This window comes from Solanum stenotomum, chromosome 2 (assembly GCF_019186545.1).
Source record: "Solanum stenotomum isolate F172 chromosome 2, ASM1918654v1, whole genome shotgun sequence".
NCBI lineage: Eukaryota > Viridiplantae > Streptophyta > Magnoliopsida > Solanales > Solanaceae > Solanum > Solanum stenotomum.
The window spans coordinates 22,471,767-22,489,535 of record NC_064283.1 but is presented as its reverse complement, the minus strand read 5'-3'; the positions used below and the strand labels follow the sequence as shown (position 1 = coordinate 22,489,535).

General features: G+C 30.1%; 2 protein-coding genes across 2 annotated transcripts; one reads left to right on the top strand and one right to left on the bottom strand.

The window, feature by feature from the left end:
- The first annotated feature begins 6,685 nt into the window (after positions 1 to 6,685).
- Positions 6,686 to 8,405, top strand: LOC125855297 (U-box domain-containing protein 9-like). Its single transcript, XM_049535009.1, has 2 exons — positions 6,686 to 6,916; positions 7,341 to 8,405. Exons 1-2 carry the CDS (start codon positions 6,686 to 6,688, stop codon positions 8,403 to 8,405), a joined length of 1,296 nt encoding a protein of 431 aa, XP_049390966.1.
- A 522-nt stretch (positions 8,406 to 8,927) lies between these two features.
- On the bottom strand, positions 8,928 to 13,088 carry LOC125855298 (uncharacterized). The gene is made up of 4 exons (XM_049535010.1): positions 12,931 to 13,088; positions 12,661 to 12,852; positions 9,980 to 10,135; positions 8,928 to 8,994 (listed from the first exon to the last, which is right to left on the bottom strand). Exons 1-4 carry the CDS (start codon positions 12,949 to 12,951, stop codon positions 8,941 to 8,943), a joined length of 423 nt encoding a protein of 140 aa, XP_049390967.1. The 5' UTR covers positions 12,952 to 13,088; the 3' UTR covers positions 8,928 to 8,940.
- Between the last annotated feature and the right edge of the window lie 4,681 nt (positions 13,089 to 17,769).

The following is a 17,769-nucleotide window of genomic DNA, read 5'->3' as shown; positions in this document are numbered from 1 at the left end:
TTAGACCTTAACAACTCATCCTTATAATCAAGAATTCTCCCCTTAACATGATCACCCATAATTTCATTCAAAATTTTAGCTCTTGCTCTTCTAGCTGTGGTCTTACCAACATGCACATTATACTTCTTCCTGATTAACTCTTGCAACTTGAACACTCTGATATTTGGTTGTTCAATCACTTTATATTTAAAAACACTAGCAATGAATTTAGAGTTGCACAAGTAATTTCTAGAAGCCTTTTGACATAAATGTATTGGCATGTAAGTCTTAATAACAAAGTTGTTAGTCTTCCTGTCCAAACTTGCATATAACAACCATTTGCAATTTACCTTGCAACATCTCACCCTTACTCTAGTTGGCTCATGCACACACTTTTCAATCTGAACCCTTCTCTGAATTGCATACTTAGTGACTGCCAATCTAAACTCTTTTACACTTTCAAAAATCATACCCAATTGCCACACAATCTTCTTATTGTTGGGATCAAATTTGACACTGTCTGTGGTATGTTTTTTCCTTTTTGTGTTAGGCAGTTTCAACCTCATTTTTTCACCTTCTTCAAGACAATTATCATCTGTGTCAGTTTCAAAACTACAAGCATCAGAACTTGCATAATATGGTTCATCACCCCCTAGCCTTCCTTCTAAAGTATTTGTATTGATAGCAGTCTCATCAAACCCAAGATCTGCTCCAGCATTACCACATGGTACTTCTTCAGTATCTGCAGGAATTCTCTCCCTTCTTTTCCTCCTCCTCAAAAAGGATCTATTTTCAGCCCTCAGTTGAATAAGCTCCTCATGAACATCACTACAATATTGATCATCTTCAAGTAGTTCACTATCTTCAGAATCATCACTCTCTTCAGTTGACTCATCAGATTCTTTTACAGAGTATTCACTATCTTCAGAATCTGATGGATCAGTATTTGGAGCTGTTGGGTTTGATGTAGAAGGAATATTTGAGGTAGTATTTAGAGATACATCTACCCCATTAAAAGCAGCCTCACCTACTTCATTATATTCAATGTTTTCACTAGCCCTATTTTCAGTGGTCCCAACTTTATTAAAAGTTGCACCAGATTCCTCTTCAGGCATGTGGACATATACTTCCAAAACAGCCCCATTTTGCAAACAATTACACATTGCTAAGAGAATATCATCATTGTCAATATCTCCTAATATGCAACTATTAGGTGGCCGGATACTAAATTTGCAATTTGGGCTATACCCTAGTTCTTTAATGTAGTCTTTAATCTCAAAATATGATATTGTATCCACATCAACATCAACATATTCACTCACTAATCCACCCACATATCTTGCTTCCTCACCTTCATACAATAAAGCCCCACCATGATACAACTTTAAAGTAATGAATGTAAATCCACTCATACCTATATGCATAAACATTAACAATAATTAAGTACAAGTTACTAATAAACTACAATAATTGATTAAAGAAACACACACACACCCCCAAACAAATATAAAAACAATTCAAGTTAAAGCCAGTAGTTATTGGATTTTTTTAATGTAACTATAACCCCACACATACAGAACACACATACCCCACAGACACAACACAATACTCGACATATCTTTGTCTTCTTAGAATTAGGTCTGTAACCCCACACAGACACAACACAACACCCAACATATCTTTTTCTTTTTAGGATAAGGTTATTTATCTGTAATCCCACACAGACACAACACAAGACCCACTGTAACCCCACAATACAACACAACACACACCTAACTCGTCTTTGTCTTCTTGTATGTTAAAAAGAGAACAAAACTCAAACAAATATAATACCACCCAACCAACCCACACTGAAAAATACTTTAGAACATACCATAACAACATATGTGACAATATGAATATATGAATAACAAGTTACATACGAAGTTTGATACCTAACAGTACCATAACATAAACCCTAATAAATAAGCATAAAGTTACATTTCACTCAAAGATCGAAACCAATATTTAACAACATATCATGAACCCTACGAAATCTAAGTATAACAACAACAAAAAAACAAAATAAAATCAAGAAAAAACTAACCTTTGAACTCAATCACGATTCTTGATGACTTAGAAGAATGAAATCGGCCCACAGATGCACGACTGAAATCGACCCACACATGCACGACTGAAATCGAACACTAAGTACTAAAATCCAACATAGAAAATCAATTATGAGTATGTAAATCGAATTTCTGAATTAATTTTTTGAAGATACTGCTCTTTCCCTTGTTCCTTTCTCTTCCTTTTTGGTAAAGTTAACTTGAAAGTGATAGTTTTACTTTTGGGAAAGTTGAAAAAGTGATAGCTTTTTTGAATTTTTGGGAAGTGTAAAAGTTATTTTGAACTGATAGCTTATACTTTTTAGAAAGTTGAAAAAGTGGGCCCAGCGCGTGTTGAACAACGCTTTCAGCCTATCTGATTTATATTGCCACGTAGGCCAAAAAGTGGTAAAAAATTAATAAAAAAATAAGTTCGGGGGGGTAATAGGACCTTAGTAAAGGTTAGGTGTGTCTCTGGGATTTCGGGCATAGGCTGGGGGGTACTTATGCATTTTCCCTATTTTTTGAGGAAAATAAGTAAAGTTGGGTGATATGTAGTCCTAAAACTAACATAAGTGATATTTCTAGATAATTTTCCAAACATGGGTGCTATCTAGGAAAATTTGCTCTGAGATTTCACTAACGGCTCAATATGGTCCATCGTCTCCACTCTCCAGTAATGGCGAACCTGATCTTGCTAATAGATTGTATCTGCTAAAGAACATTTCTTGAACAAACATATTATAGCAGATGGTGTTTTTGATGTTGTTAGGCTAATGGATAAAAAGTAGTTACTTTTAATTTACACAAAAAATTCACAAAATTTAGTTAAGGTGCACGCGCGTTGCGCGTGTTTCCCATATTAATGATATTTAAAAAAATACATACATATTTAGTTTTGAAAATAAATGTAGCAAAAATTTGCAACTAAGATTATTTTTGAAGAATTAACATAAATAGTTGTTCATCCAATTGATTAAACTATATAAAAAAAAACGGTGAGTATATAATATTATATATTATATATATATATATAATTCATTTGTAATGTGTACGATCATGTGTAATCAATATATATGCCGGCTAGAAAAAGTAATAGTAAATCTACCCGACTATTTAAATGAAGATACCTATATTTTGTGGTAGCTGAAATAGTTTTTATTCAATGATATCATATCAAAATAAAAGAAAATTTTCCTTTAAAAGTTTGATACTATATTTATATATGACGCGGATACTCCTAATTCTTTCTGTAAAATGAATCAGTAAATTCAAATATGAAGATACATATGAAGACACATTACAGAATAGAAAAAAATGCGAAATAATTTTTTCAATACCAATCACATGACGCCATGAAGGCATATAACCTGTGATATCCAACTATTATATCAAGTTATCAACAATAACAAACAAATTAAGATGAATATCAGAGATGTAAACTTTTAACATGGTAGTTACCAAACTTTTAACTTGGTAGTTCCCACTTTTATAGTAAAATACTACAAGATATCATTTTATAACTCCCTCCAAATACACAAATAACATCGCATTTATCTATAGCCGTAAATAATTATAATTACAATACATTATAAGAATAAATCAATTAATGAAAATTCTAAAATCAGTCTTCCAAAGAAACCAACTTCCTCCTTTTCATAGCTCATGAATTTTTGCTAGCACTCCATACGGAGATAGTGGTCTTCATATATCATCCAATGAATGTTGAATGTTGACATGACAATTATTCAATTCCAGCATGTATCAACTCTACATGTTTCTCCTCTCCATCTCCCATTTTCTTTATTTCATGCAAAAGGAAAAATTTAAAGGAAAAGAAAGAAAATGAGAAGGCCAGATTCTCAACTAAAGAAACAAAACTTGAAGGAAATGGAAATCATTTGTTACCTTTATATAGTGTTTTTTTTAATGCTCTTTGAAATTCCTTTTGACATAATATGTATTTATTAACCTACAGTTACATACTTAATGAACTATTCAAATTCTACTGATTGTTATATTAACAAAGATTGGTTACTAATTTAAAAGTGTTAGAATTTGATAAGTCAAGTTAAAGAAAATGAAAAGACAAATTATAGGAATTGTAAAAGTTAGGTAAAGTAATACATGATGTGTTAATTTAAAGCAATTAATCATGTATTATGTGAATTCCTTGGAAACATTTGTCTGAGCATTAAAGTACCACTTTTTCACTTCCAAATCACGTTCAATTTATGTAATTGAAAAATTAATTAATTGAATTTTATTTAACTTTTACTTAAGGTGCACAAAATAATATTTTTAATTAGATTTTTGATTTAATTAGATTATATATATATATATATATATATATATATATATTATTATTATTATTATTATTATTATTATTTATTATTATTATTATTATTAATAATTCAATTGTGAGAGGTTAATACATATTAAATATTATAATTATAGGTTGCATAAAAATTCAGTTATGAATACAAATATTTATTAGAGAAAACTTATTGTGAATTCTAATATTTGACTAATTAAATATTTTATAACATTTTAACTTATAGTAGGGGTAAAATGGTAATCCAACTTTGAAGTTAAAAGTTTCCCACTTTTAATAATTATATATATATATATATATATATATATATATATATATATATATGATGTATTGATACTATATATTATGTATAAATGATGTATCAGACATTTATATACACTGTTTATGCGATACTTATACATTGCAAATTCTAAACAATCCAAATTTTAGATATACTGAGGTTGTTGATGCCTTCATTGATCTGTCAAAACTAGAGATGTCAAAACGAGTCAAAATATAAGTAAATTTGCTCAAATCGCCCAGAATTTTATGAGTTGGGTTCAAGATAATTTAAATTAGGTTTAATTTCAACTCATCCAAACATTAACCCATTTTAAAAGAATTTTCAATTGAGTACAATTTAATCACCAATTTCAATCCGTTTTTAAGATACTTTACTTGCATTGATGTAATGTATGTTCATATATTGAAAGTATGAATTACTATCTATTTTATATATTCTAAGATTTATCTATACATTTGTAACTTCTTCTTCTTTTTTTTTTTAAAAAAATCTTGAGTTAAAATTAAAATTGTGGTTATAAAACTTAAATAACACTCTGTTAAAATTATTGAGATTAAGCGGGTCAAACTGGATGGGTCAAGACCCAATCCATTTTTTAGCCCATTTGAGCCAAAATAAACTTGGGCGGGTCAAGACTCAACTCGATTTCTATTTCAACCCATTTTAATATCTTTAATTTCAACCCAACTCACCCATTTGACACCCCTAATAAAAACCCTCGACAACTTCATGAGACTCGATCCGAGGAAGACCTTCACTTGATCTACCTCCCCATTCTCATCATCGAAAATGACCACCAGGGGTAACTAATTACCATGTTGTCACGACCCAAAATTCCATTAGGCCATGAGGGATCCTATTACCCAATAGGCGAACCCTGTTCTTTTATTATCAAATAACAACTGAACTAATGCAAAAATAATATTGAATAAAAAAAACTAACTTGTACAAGTGTGGAAAACTAAACTACAAAACATCGTGTATATACGGTTGAGAGAGAGTACTTGACATTTGAGGCATATCATTTCATGGTATTGCATTGCATTGCATCTCATACAATATCCTTCATTCTTATTTGATTATGTGCTTCATTAGTGTATGGACATTTCAGGACATTTGATTATTCATAGTTGATGGAACTTGGCTAATAAGTGTAAAGTAAACTTATAAAATTAAAAGATGATTTTCTTATATACTCCTGTCACTACTTCTTCGTTGTCGATCTATGAGATATACTGAGTACACGTGGTTTCGTACTTATACTACACTTGCTGCACTCTTTTGTGGTGTAGATTGAATTTCGAATTCGAGTGCATTTCTTGGAGCTTTGAATCTCAGTTTGGATAATCTTGGAGTTGTGGTGAGCTGCTTGGATATTCTGCGACCGACACCTTCATCTATCTCTATTTATTAGGTTTTTTTGATATTCTGATAGGATATTTCTTATGTCTAGACTTGTTATATAATTTTAGACTTGTATTGCTCTTGTACTTATGACATTAAATCTTGGCTTGTAGTTTAGTTTTCCGCATTTAATACCTTATGAAATACTTAGTTGTTGGGATATTCTACTTGTCACTTACTTTTCCCATTATTAATATTGAATTGAATTGGGATATTCTACTTGTGATTTTGGATCGTTATAGTAACTTATTGAAATTATTTGTCGTCTATGTAGTTTCATTTATTTGTTGTGTAAATAAACTAACAGTTAGGTTGTTGCTTTTGTTTAGGAGTGTCATTAAGTTGTTTCCTAGTCTTTAGGTTATAGGAGTATTGAAGTCAGATTTTAGATTCAGAATTATTAGGAGAATAAACGTGTTTTTTATTTGTAAGGTTTTCTATTTAAGGAGTCTAGTAACTAGTGCGTATTCTGAAGTATCAATAGAGAGAAAATTTCCACATTTGTGAGTCTTTTCTTTCATCTTTGCTGCAGTTAATTTTCTATCACTCTTATAGTTAGTTATATATTTACTACAAATTACAGATGTGTATTACTGAATGGCGGAATCGAGCAGACGATTGGCGGCGGATGAACTGAAAAGAGAGTTGCAGATAAGGGTGAATTGTATAGTTGAAGACGCTGATTACAGTATTGAAGACACTGATGAAGCCATGCATTGTTTGAGTGCTCTAAAAGACTTGAAATTGAGACGTACTCCACCTCCTGAATATCTTTGCCCACTTTCTCATCAGCTTATGAAAGACCCTGTTGTTTTGGCTTCTGGACGGGTAATCTTCAATCTTATCTGTTTTCCAGGGTTCAACGTTAGCTTTGAAATTATTTATTCTCTATATAGTTAGGGATTTTTGTAAAAGGATGATATGTCTGTCCCCTGTGAAAATATGACCAAGAATGCTCTGCATATTGTGAAATTTCCAGATTCGGAATTATAAAATTGTTCTACTACACAAAAGAAATGCATGTTGCCAATCTGCTGAATGACATGGTGTTCATCTAGCCATCTAGAAAAAAGAATAGGAAGAGGGGGTTCAGAAGGTTTAATTTGCTTTCATAATGTTGTTTTGCAGTGGTGATTGTTTGTCATGAATATCACCAGAGGCATATTCGGAATTATAAACTATATTGCGTTTTCAAAGTTTAGGAAATTTCATTCATTTTTCTACTTAGGATGGTTGTTATGCTTGTTTGCAGACATATGACAGACCATTCATTGAAAAGTGGCTCAACGAGGGTAATCGAACCTGCCCTGAAACAAAGGAGGTTCTCCCCAATTCAGATCTCATCCCAAATCTTCTAATGAGAAAACTTATTTCACTCTGGTGCAACGACCATGGAATCGAGCTGCCTGATAAGGACCACGGTGTATTCCCAGAATCAGACCGACATCATTTCAATTCACTGCTCGAGATATTGTCATCTAATCATGATGTTCCGGAGAAGATAAAGGCTGCAAAACTAGTTCGTATTCTGACTAAACGGTTTCCACCTCTATGGGCTTTTTTCGAAGGGGACAGTGTTGCTGTTACCAAATTGCTAGATCCTCTAATGTCTGGAAATGTGAATGATCATCCTAAACTACAAGAAGAATTGATCACAACAGTTATGAACATCTCGTTACATGACCCCAATAAAAAGCTTGTAGCAACAAATCCTGTTGTCATTCCTTTACTTGTTGAGTCTTTGAAATTCGGAACACTTGAAACAAGAAGCAACTCTGCTGCTGCTCTCTGCACATTATCATCACTTGAGTCAAACAAGTTTATTATAATGAAGGCAGGTGCTCTCGAGCCTTTAGTCAAACTCCTGGATGAAGGACCACTGTTGGCCATGAAAGATGCTGCTGCAGCAATTGTTAGTCTTGGTGTTGTCAAAGAAAATAGGTCTATAGCTGTTTTTGAAGGAGCAGTAAAGGTGATTATGAAGAAGATCACTGATCGCATACTCGTTGATGAATTGTTAGTCCTTCTTGCCATGCTGTCCAGTTATGACAAACCTATTGAGCAGATGGTAAAGCTGGATGCAGTCTCTTGTCTCCTTAGTATCATTAAGGAGGACACAAGTGATAAAAGCAAGGAGCACTGCATCGCGATTCTTCACACACTGTGTTATAATGACAGAACAAGGTTTCAAGAGATGTGGAGAGATGAGAGTGTTAATGGGACTATAGCTAATCTTGCCCTAAACGGGACCACTAGAGCCAAGAGGAAGGCGAAAGAAATCGTTGAGCAGATTGACAAATGTTTCTCTGGTAGTTGAAGCTGAATCTTTTTCTAGCAAGTGCTGTTGCATCTCATTAGACAGAAAATCTATAGATTAGTTTGCTTACCAATGTACATTACTGTGAAATTCTGAGCATTGTTAGTAGTTTGTCTTCTGTCATCCTGCTTATGGCTTCTCTTATAAAATGTTCAAATTGCTTTACTATTGGTTTTGTATAATACAAGATATTTTCTGATGGTTTAGTGTTAAATGGATTGTGGCAAATGAAGGGTGTCTGAATTTAGTCAAATTATCTTCCTTGCTGATGAAGGGGCTAAGAAAATAGCCAAGGTTACATCAAACATTTAAGCCATTACAAAGAAGGTGGAATTAGCTCTTACACTAAAAGAAAAATGAGCATGACTGGTGCACAAAGCATATAAAACATTCCTCCTATATTAGTTGTTGTTATTAATACGAATAAGAGAAACGCCATTTCTCAATCTCTCCTCCTTTGGCGCGCGCCTTCTAGGAGTTGAGATGTTGTTGCAAATTGTGTCAAAATCTCCCATGGGGCAAATTGTGTACCTATCTATGCCTTGCAAGGGGGAGCAAGGCATCTTGAGAAGAATCCAAACATTCTCTTCTGTATCCATATCAAATAAACAAACAAAAATAGTCACAAAATGCAAATATTAATCTTTTCTTTTTTCTAACAAGAAAGTCGAGGCTAGAGCTGATATTATTATTCCAAAAACAAGATTATCTATGTGTAAAAAATTGTGCTCAAGGAAAGTAAAATGACAACCTCAAACTAGTTAAATGTCATAACTTGGTCATCCTCAACTTATGATTTTTCAACTTATAACCACTTTTACTTTGATCTAATATTTTACTATTTAATATTTTTTCTAATCTCAAAGTATCATTTTCAAAACAAAACTCTTGTTTGCTTACTTTTTACTCCATATTCGTTTCTCCTACTTTTTTCTATAATGCCAGTTTTAAATCAACTGCATATTACTACCTCCGTTCTTATTTATATGTCATCCTTACTAAAAATAAATGTTCATTAATACTCACTCCGTCCAACAATACTTGTCCAATATACTATTTTGAAATGTTCAACAATACTTGTCTACTTTATTGAATTAATGGATAATTTTACAGTGCGTTCCTAAGTTACTCTTATCATTAATTATAATCATTTCTCTATTACATTTTTCAAAATATTATATTCAAAGGGTGATATAGTAAAATTATCTTTCTATTTATAGTTTTTTAAGAAGTGTGCAAAGTCAATAGTGGACAAACATTGTTGGACAAAGAGAGTACTTATTATCATTTAACAAAAAAAATGCATAAATGACATTATTCTTCCTATTTTACTTTTGAGAGTTATTAACCTTGAAAATACTATATACTTGACCAACATAAAAAACCTAAATAATTAATTCATGTTCATTAGTCAAATTAATTAATTAAAATAAATTAATTCATGTTCACTTATTGAAAAAGTTCTTTTAAGAGAACACTAAATAAGTTGCAATGGTAAACTAAACTAATTATCATGCAAAATAACTTTTTTCTTAAAAAGCATAATATAAAATAAATTTTAGGAGAAAACTTACTCTTTTATATCCAGGAAGTAGATGAGGAGGAATTTTGTAGAGATCTTCATCCACAGGTTTAGGCTTAGTGGGCCGCTGGGCTGTCTGTCTTTGAGGCCCACCTGTTTTCTCTACTTTTCCACCACACCTCTTCTTATTTATTGCTGCTCCCTTTGTCTGTATTATTTACAAATATTAATTAATTCCTATTCTTTTCCTTTCTTTCATAAATAAATATGCCTACTTTTTACGTACAATTTTGTTTTTGGAATGATTGCATAAATTATAAAAGAACATCAAATATGTCATTATTATGAATAAGTACATCCTCTTAAATATTGACTGAATACAGAATTTAAACAATAGAGAGAGATTTTTAATGATTTTTATAGTGTTGAATTAAAATTTTATGTAATTTTTTAAATTTTATGATCTTAAACTTATCATTTAGAATGTTTGAATTGAAAAACTTATTAAATATAGAAAAAAACATACTTTTTGAGACAGACAAAAAAAGTAAGACACTTGAATCATACTCCCTCCATTTCATATTAAGTTGATTTTTGAGGTGTTTCACACCCTTTAAGAAAAGTAGATTAAAACATAAATTGAACCTAGTTTTCCATTTTTACCCTTATTAATAGTGGTCAAATTTATGATTAAAATAACTAAATATTAATTAATCACTAATTCCAATACTAACTAATGAAAGGTAAAATTGGAAGAACACTCTAAAAGTAATCTTGAAAACTGAACAATTAAGTTAATTTGAAAAATAAAAAATGCCTCAAAAATTAACTTAATATGGAATGAAGGGAGTAATATTTATTTTATTTGAAAAATTTAAAGTTGAGGTTGGAGTTGCGTTTGATGCTATTTTTTGCAAAATATATTTGTACCTTTTCTAAATATGTTTTTACCCCTTAATTTCTAAAAGCTAGAGAAATCACCTAATTTGACTAATTTATCTCAAATATACATTCAACTTTGCTTTAAAAGAATAATATATCAAAATACATAGTCACATAATGTGATCGATTATTTTTAATGTACAAGCTATTACATAGCATTTTTGTAATCTCTTACCATTTTTGTATACCAAGTAGAAAATAGTAAATTTTAGTGCCAAAAAATTTAAATTTTTATTCGATTGAGACAAACTTAAATGTAAAGACATGAATAACAAAACTTATATAGATCTCAATTTACTTGAGATTGAGAGATAGTTTAACAAAATGACAATATGTTACTTTTCTTTTCACGAAAAAAGAAGGATATGCAAGTACTATAGCATTAACATTAGAATATCATATCACATGATAGACAGTTGGTGAAGATGTACACATATATTTGAATAATTGGCACTATGCCTAAAAACACATTTTATTCCAAGTTCGAGGCACATAATATTTGCTAAAAGTCAAGCATCAATATTTGACTTCCAAGTCCAATGTTGAAATTGGGTTGAGTTTGTTGGAAATTTTGCTACTTCCAATGACTCTTTTTGGTTCAACATTCAAAGAAATGCCATTTTATTATTTTGACATAATAGTTGTTCTCTATGTTACTTAATTATATTAGGTATACAATGTCAACATACTATCATGACTATATCATATATTTCTTTCTTGTGGTCCAAATATTAGTCACTTCTACAAACTATATTTGTTGTATTTGACTTTTAATAAGAACAAATAAACTTTTTATTCCCTTTCCCTTTTAAGTTATTTTAAAAAATCATTTTTTTTATTTTTTAGCAATTTTTTAATGTTAACTTTTTCAACTAATAATATTTTAAAAACACAAGATCAAACGATTTTAAGTATCTTCTTGAATTCGTTTCAAATAAAAATACAAACAAACTGATACATATAGAAAATACTTTTCCCCTAATATATCCTTAATTAGTGTTCCAACATAGTATGAAGCATAAGTATTTAAGTGAGATAATGGTAAATATAGAAAAATATTTTTATTTTCAAGGCTACTTATAAATATCTATCTTAAAAGTATGCAGAACCCCTAAAAACAAATAATATATGAACCGAAGAAAGTATTTCAGATTTGATGTTTAAATTCTAAATAACTTTGTCAATGATACTAAAAAAAAAACTTTAATAAAATTCAATTAGTGTAAAAAAAATGAAGGTTTTGTTTTCCACAAACTAAACTACCATAAAGATCATCGTACCCTATATTAGGTAACTCATTATTTATTTTAGTAAGCGTAAATATAAATACATACACTAAAAGAAATCTAAGTTATCAAGCCCTCTTTCTTATCCAAGAGGTGTCAACCTTACATTTTTCAAAGAAAGTATTGAAAACATTTGAATTTGACGTAAATTATAAGTTTATCTTCGAATTATTGATAGCCTTAAAAATACATTTTTACTTGACTAACTAAACTTAGATACATCTTCAATCTGTCACAAAACATAACAATTGTTCTCAAACTCTTATAGGAGCACGAAACTCTTAATAAAAAACTGAGAGAAATATTGAAACGCCCCTAAACTTGATGAGAATATAGAGGTGTATTTCACTCATGTTACAAGATCGGTGATGTAATAGTTCGAGAATAAAACTAATGATCTCACTCAATTTCTATTTTTATCAGTAAAAAACTCTGACTCTGCCACAGATGATAGAAGAGAAATCTCCAAAGATTCTAAAAGGTCAAAAAATAAAAATATACTAACCTTTGTGTGAGGAACATTATTAGGGATAGCATAAAATTGAGTTTTGTGGAAATAGAGTTGTTGTGAAGAAGAATGAGGAATCAAGCCAGCTTGTCTAGCAGACTCAAAATACTGGGTAATTGGCAGCTCATTTGCTTTATCCCAATCTCCAAATACTGGAATTTGAACTCCACTTGATCTTTTACATGAATCCTACAACAACATTAATTCTACATCAACAAAATGCTTTTCTAGAAATCAAATTTTTGCATATAGAGAAGATGAACTTACCATTAATTCCATCATGACCATACAATGAAATATGGGGAAATCAATTAGTAGACAAAAAAAGGAGTTGTTGAATAATTAATATATAGTGAACAAGTAGTAATTTCTTCTTCTTCAACTCTTGTCAGCTACAAGTACTCTCAGATGAAGTTTGGTTTGTTGGTTGTGTGAGTGGGACATGCCATGAGGAGCTCTGTATATATATATATATATATATATATTATAATTCCTCTATTTTAATTGACTTTGACCATTGTTACTTTAGTCCTCCATTTTATTTTATATGTCATTATTTGATTTAACATGATATTTTTTAAAAAAGACAGATTTCTTTAATTTCTGATTTAAAACATTTTTTTTAGATATTTGAGTAGTTGTAAATTATTTCATGAAAGGTATAAGAGGAATTTAAAGTTAAATTGTTTCTAATTACAATAAAGTAACATTCTTTTTGGGACAGACGAAAAAGAAAGAGTGCTTGTGCCACATAAAATGAGACCGATGGAGAATCTTTTATATCTCAATTTATGTCTCGACGCAAAACAAAACTTTTAAAATTTGTGGTCTAAGACAAATCTAAAAGATTTTTTTGTGTTTGTAAATAATCTTATTAACGTTAAAAGAGAAATTTTAAAATTAAATCATTTCTAATTGCATAAATATAATATTTTTGGGGACAAATTAAAATAGAAAAAATACGTGCCACATAAATTGGGACAATGAAAGTGATACTAAGATTAGTATGATTTTATTTTTTTAATTTGCTAAAAATAAATAAATTATAATTTTAAGCATAAGGTCAAAATATAAAGAAAGAGAAGGAGTAGATTTCAAATAAGGTTGGTAGTAGCACCATCTAACATTTTAAAATATCAAGTAAAGGTTTCCACCTTTACGAGAAGTAATGAAAACAGCCTCCACCAAACGTTCCACTTTAAATCTACGTATTTATTGAAAATAGAACTTTGGAAAATACTATGACATGGATTGTACCTTTCTTTTTCACTATGAAATTAGTGAACATCATTTATTTATTTTTGAAAAATATTACGCTAGTTGTTTTGAACAAAATGGTACTCATATTCTAACTTGTATTAGAATCATCTTAAATATTTTGTTTAGAGAAAAGAAGATATTTATCCTTTAGTTCAATTTGTTTTTTCTTACTACTCTATAACACCCTTTCCTTTTTAGTTCATTTTAAAAAGAATGTTATGTTACTGTAATTAGAAAATATTGATTCGAAAATATTCTTTTTACCCTAAATAAAATAGTTTTCAATCACATAAATATCTAAGAATTATTTTAGACTATAAATTTCAATTTTTTTTCTTAAATATTATGTTAAATCAAATGATACTACATAAAATGAAATAAAAAGATCATCTTTTTTACAATTTGTTAGTTATAATTAATATTAAATCAATATAAAAAAATAAAATTAAACGGCAAAAAACAATACAATTAATTGAAAAGTGGTAACAAAAGTATGTTGGAAAAAGAGATTGATTAATAATGTAAAAAGACAAAAAAAAAAAAAAAAAAAAAACAAAAAGGTGAATAAAAAGGACAAAAAGAGTTGTCAGTGTTTAACGTGCATGTGAACAGTAATGTCAAAGTAGTTGACAATATATATATTTTTCATCGGTGCACACCCATACCGGAGATGATCTGATCAACACTAATTTTAGGTGCACGCAAACACAAAAAGGCGCCGTACCTTGCGCCTAAAAGCTAGTAAGAAAGCCTACCTTCTTCACCAAATTAAAAACCATCATTTTGACAATATTGTGTGTTTTGGTAAGAAGAAAAATGCTTTTCAAGTTTAATGATTTTCTAGTGTTTGATAAGTAAATAAGAAAATATTATTTTAAAAATATTTATATGTGAAGAATCTAATTAAACATATAGTTTGCAGGATCATTGAATATTGTTTCACTAGTTTGATAGTGCAATCACATGTAAACGAATACAAATTACACCAAAATAATGACATAGTCTAAAATCGTACATGTTACAATTGTTTGTTTCAACACTTTTAGGAAAAGAAACCCTCATAAAATCTTCACACGAACTTTACTGGAATTGAAGAAGGAAAAGGAGTAGAAGCAAAAGAAGTGTTCGTTCTTTTGAAATTGCGGAGAATGAAAAGATGTCTTGATTTTTCCTGTAAGAATCCTTTTATAATTCTTTAAGTACGCATAATTATATATATAAAATCGAGTTGACCCACATGGGTGGCCCAATCAAATTTCCGTCAATATGTTATCCAACAAAATGTTATGGAGGCAAGTAGGGATAGGGAGTGGGGATTCAGGGTGGGACGGTCAAGGGGTGAAGGTTGAGTATGGATTGGGCGGGTGGGGAAGAGATAATAAACTTAAAGTCCGTTTGATTTAACTTTAAAAAATAGTTTCTTAAAAACTAGTTTTTTATTAAGTTAAAAAATGAAAAGTAGGGGAGTACCTACTTTTAATTTTTTAAGGTCATTTTAACTTATTTAAGTTATTTTTAACTTTGTCAAATACTCTCAAAAGCTAAAAATGATTTAAAAGTATGTTTGACCAATTTATAAGTCAATCCAAATAGATTCTTAGAATGTCGTTATGCAACTTGTTGTTCCTACTTCTATTAAGTAAGTTATTTTTCTCAATTTTAAGAAACTTATTTTTCTAGACAAAATATTTGATATTTTTCAAATATTTTGATTAACCAAACATTTTCGTCCACACCAAACACACCGATATGACTTCACTTTTTCAAATGCCAACTCACTAATTCTACTTTAATGCATGATCCATGGTCCAATTGATTGCACATTTTTCAGTTTCACACTGGTCAACCTGCGGAATGTGTATGAAAAGAAATATTTTTCAAAAAGAAATCAATTTTCTCATGATTAATTGCTATCATTGAAAAATATTTTCGGTGCGAAAACATGTTTTTTGAAAATCAGTAAAATAGTTTCTATGGTAAAAGTAAAAAAATAAGCATCAGTGTTTTTCATGCTAATACTCCCTCCGTCCCTATTTAGTTGTCCATATTTCCTTTTTTAGTTGTCCCTATTTAGTTGTCCATTTTGACAAATCAAGAAAGGACAACAAATTTTTTCCTATTATACCCTTATTTACACTTCTTGAAAATTGTAAAAGTGTATGTTGTTTCCCTCCAATTTATTTCACTTGAATTCAAAGAAGTGGTTGTAATTTTGAAGTGAAAAGTTGTCATAAGGGTAAAATTGTAACTTCACTGTGTTAATCATTGATGCCTTAATCTGTGTGTCATTTCTAAAGTGGACAACTAAAAAGGGACGGAGGGAGTAATATCCAGGCTCTCTAATTCTCACTCCACTCTCCCAAACCTTCCAATTCCCCAACCCCTAAAAATAGTTAAATCGTTTGGTTTGAGGTATTAAATAGTCTTTGAATTATTTATTCCATCATTTGTGTTATAGTGATTGAATAAGTTATCCCATATATATAATGGAATAACGGAGATAACTTGTTCTAACATCTAATTCACTAATTGGACTCCCTTTATGCTTTCCCCTTAATTACACCACTGCTTGAAAAAAAATATTTTTTGGACCTAGTACACCCCATAAGGGATGCTATTTTAATATGCATCATTTTCAAACAAAAAATACAAGTGTCTAGTGTGATTTTGCTCTGTCATTTGGATTCGCTAGAAATCTGTAATTTGCATTGCCACTTTTACAGAAATATTTTTATGCTTTACGTAGGAACAAGTAATCTGAATCCTTGACAACTATGAGGAGATTATAATTCCTTAACAAAATACAAACAAGTCATGCGCTCGGAATAATTTTTTCTTCTTCTACATTTATGTTTAGGTGTTGTTGTGCCCTGTTATTCACGCGAAAGACGGAGTTCAATATGTGACAACTCTTTTAGGTTGTTTATGCAGCGGAAGCATTATTCAAAATCACAAACTTACGTAATAGCATAATAATGTAAACTAAATAAATTGTAAAACTCTAACCTTTTGTATCTTTCACACAACTCGTTCAGGGACTGTGACTCCAAGATTGCAACCTTCTACTAATTCCTGACTAACTCTCTCAATCAAGTCTTGTGTGGGCAAGAAAATTTTCAGAAAAAAAATTATCTTTCCTTGAGAACCACCACCCTTATTTATACTTTTCAGTACAAGGGAAAGGTTTGAAAGATGAAATGTTTCTAGTCATAATTAATAGCCATTAATGGTCATTAAATACCTTTAGGTGTATTTGGACACTGTTAAGTGTATTCAACAACCATGATCAATAGTCATCAACAACCATTAAATACCATTAAGTGTATTTTGGCACTGTTAAGAGTATCTAACAACCATGATCAATAGTTATCAACAACCAATAAATATCATTAAGTGTATTTAGAAAGACAATAAACACCAAGGGTAATCAACAACCATTAAACACCATCAATAGCCACTAATAACCATTGAACACTATTATTTGCTAGCTTCTTTCATCTTCTAAGGAAACAAAGCATCGCAATATTTTCTTCTTTCTTCTTTTAAGGAAATAAAAAGTTTTTTTTTTCGCTTTTAAACTAATAAAAGTCAAAGATGATTTATTCCTAAACTGAAAAAAAATACTAACAGTCCTTTTCTTTTCCGAACTCGATCAATTAATCAGGCATAATAGGAACCGTTAGCATAGGCTTCCAATTATAATATTTAATTCGTAAAAAGCATGAATTAACCATATAATAATAAATCACAGATTGTACCACTAAAAATCTGTACTCCTCTATTTAATTTCAAAAAAATAATCCATTGATTAATTTAATCCTTTATATTTATGCTTAAATTAATTCA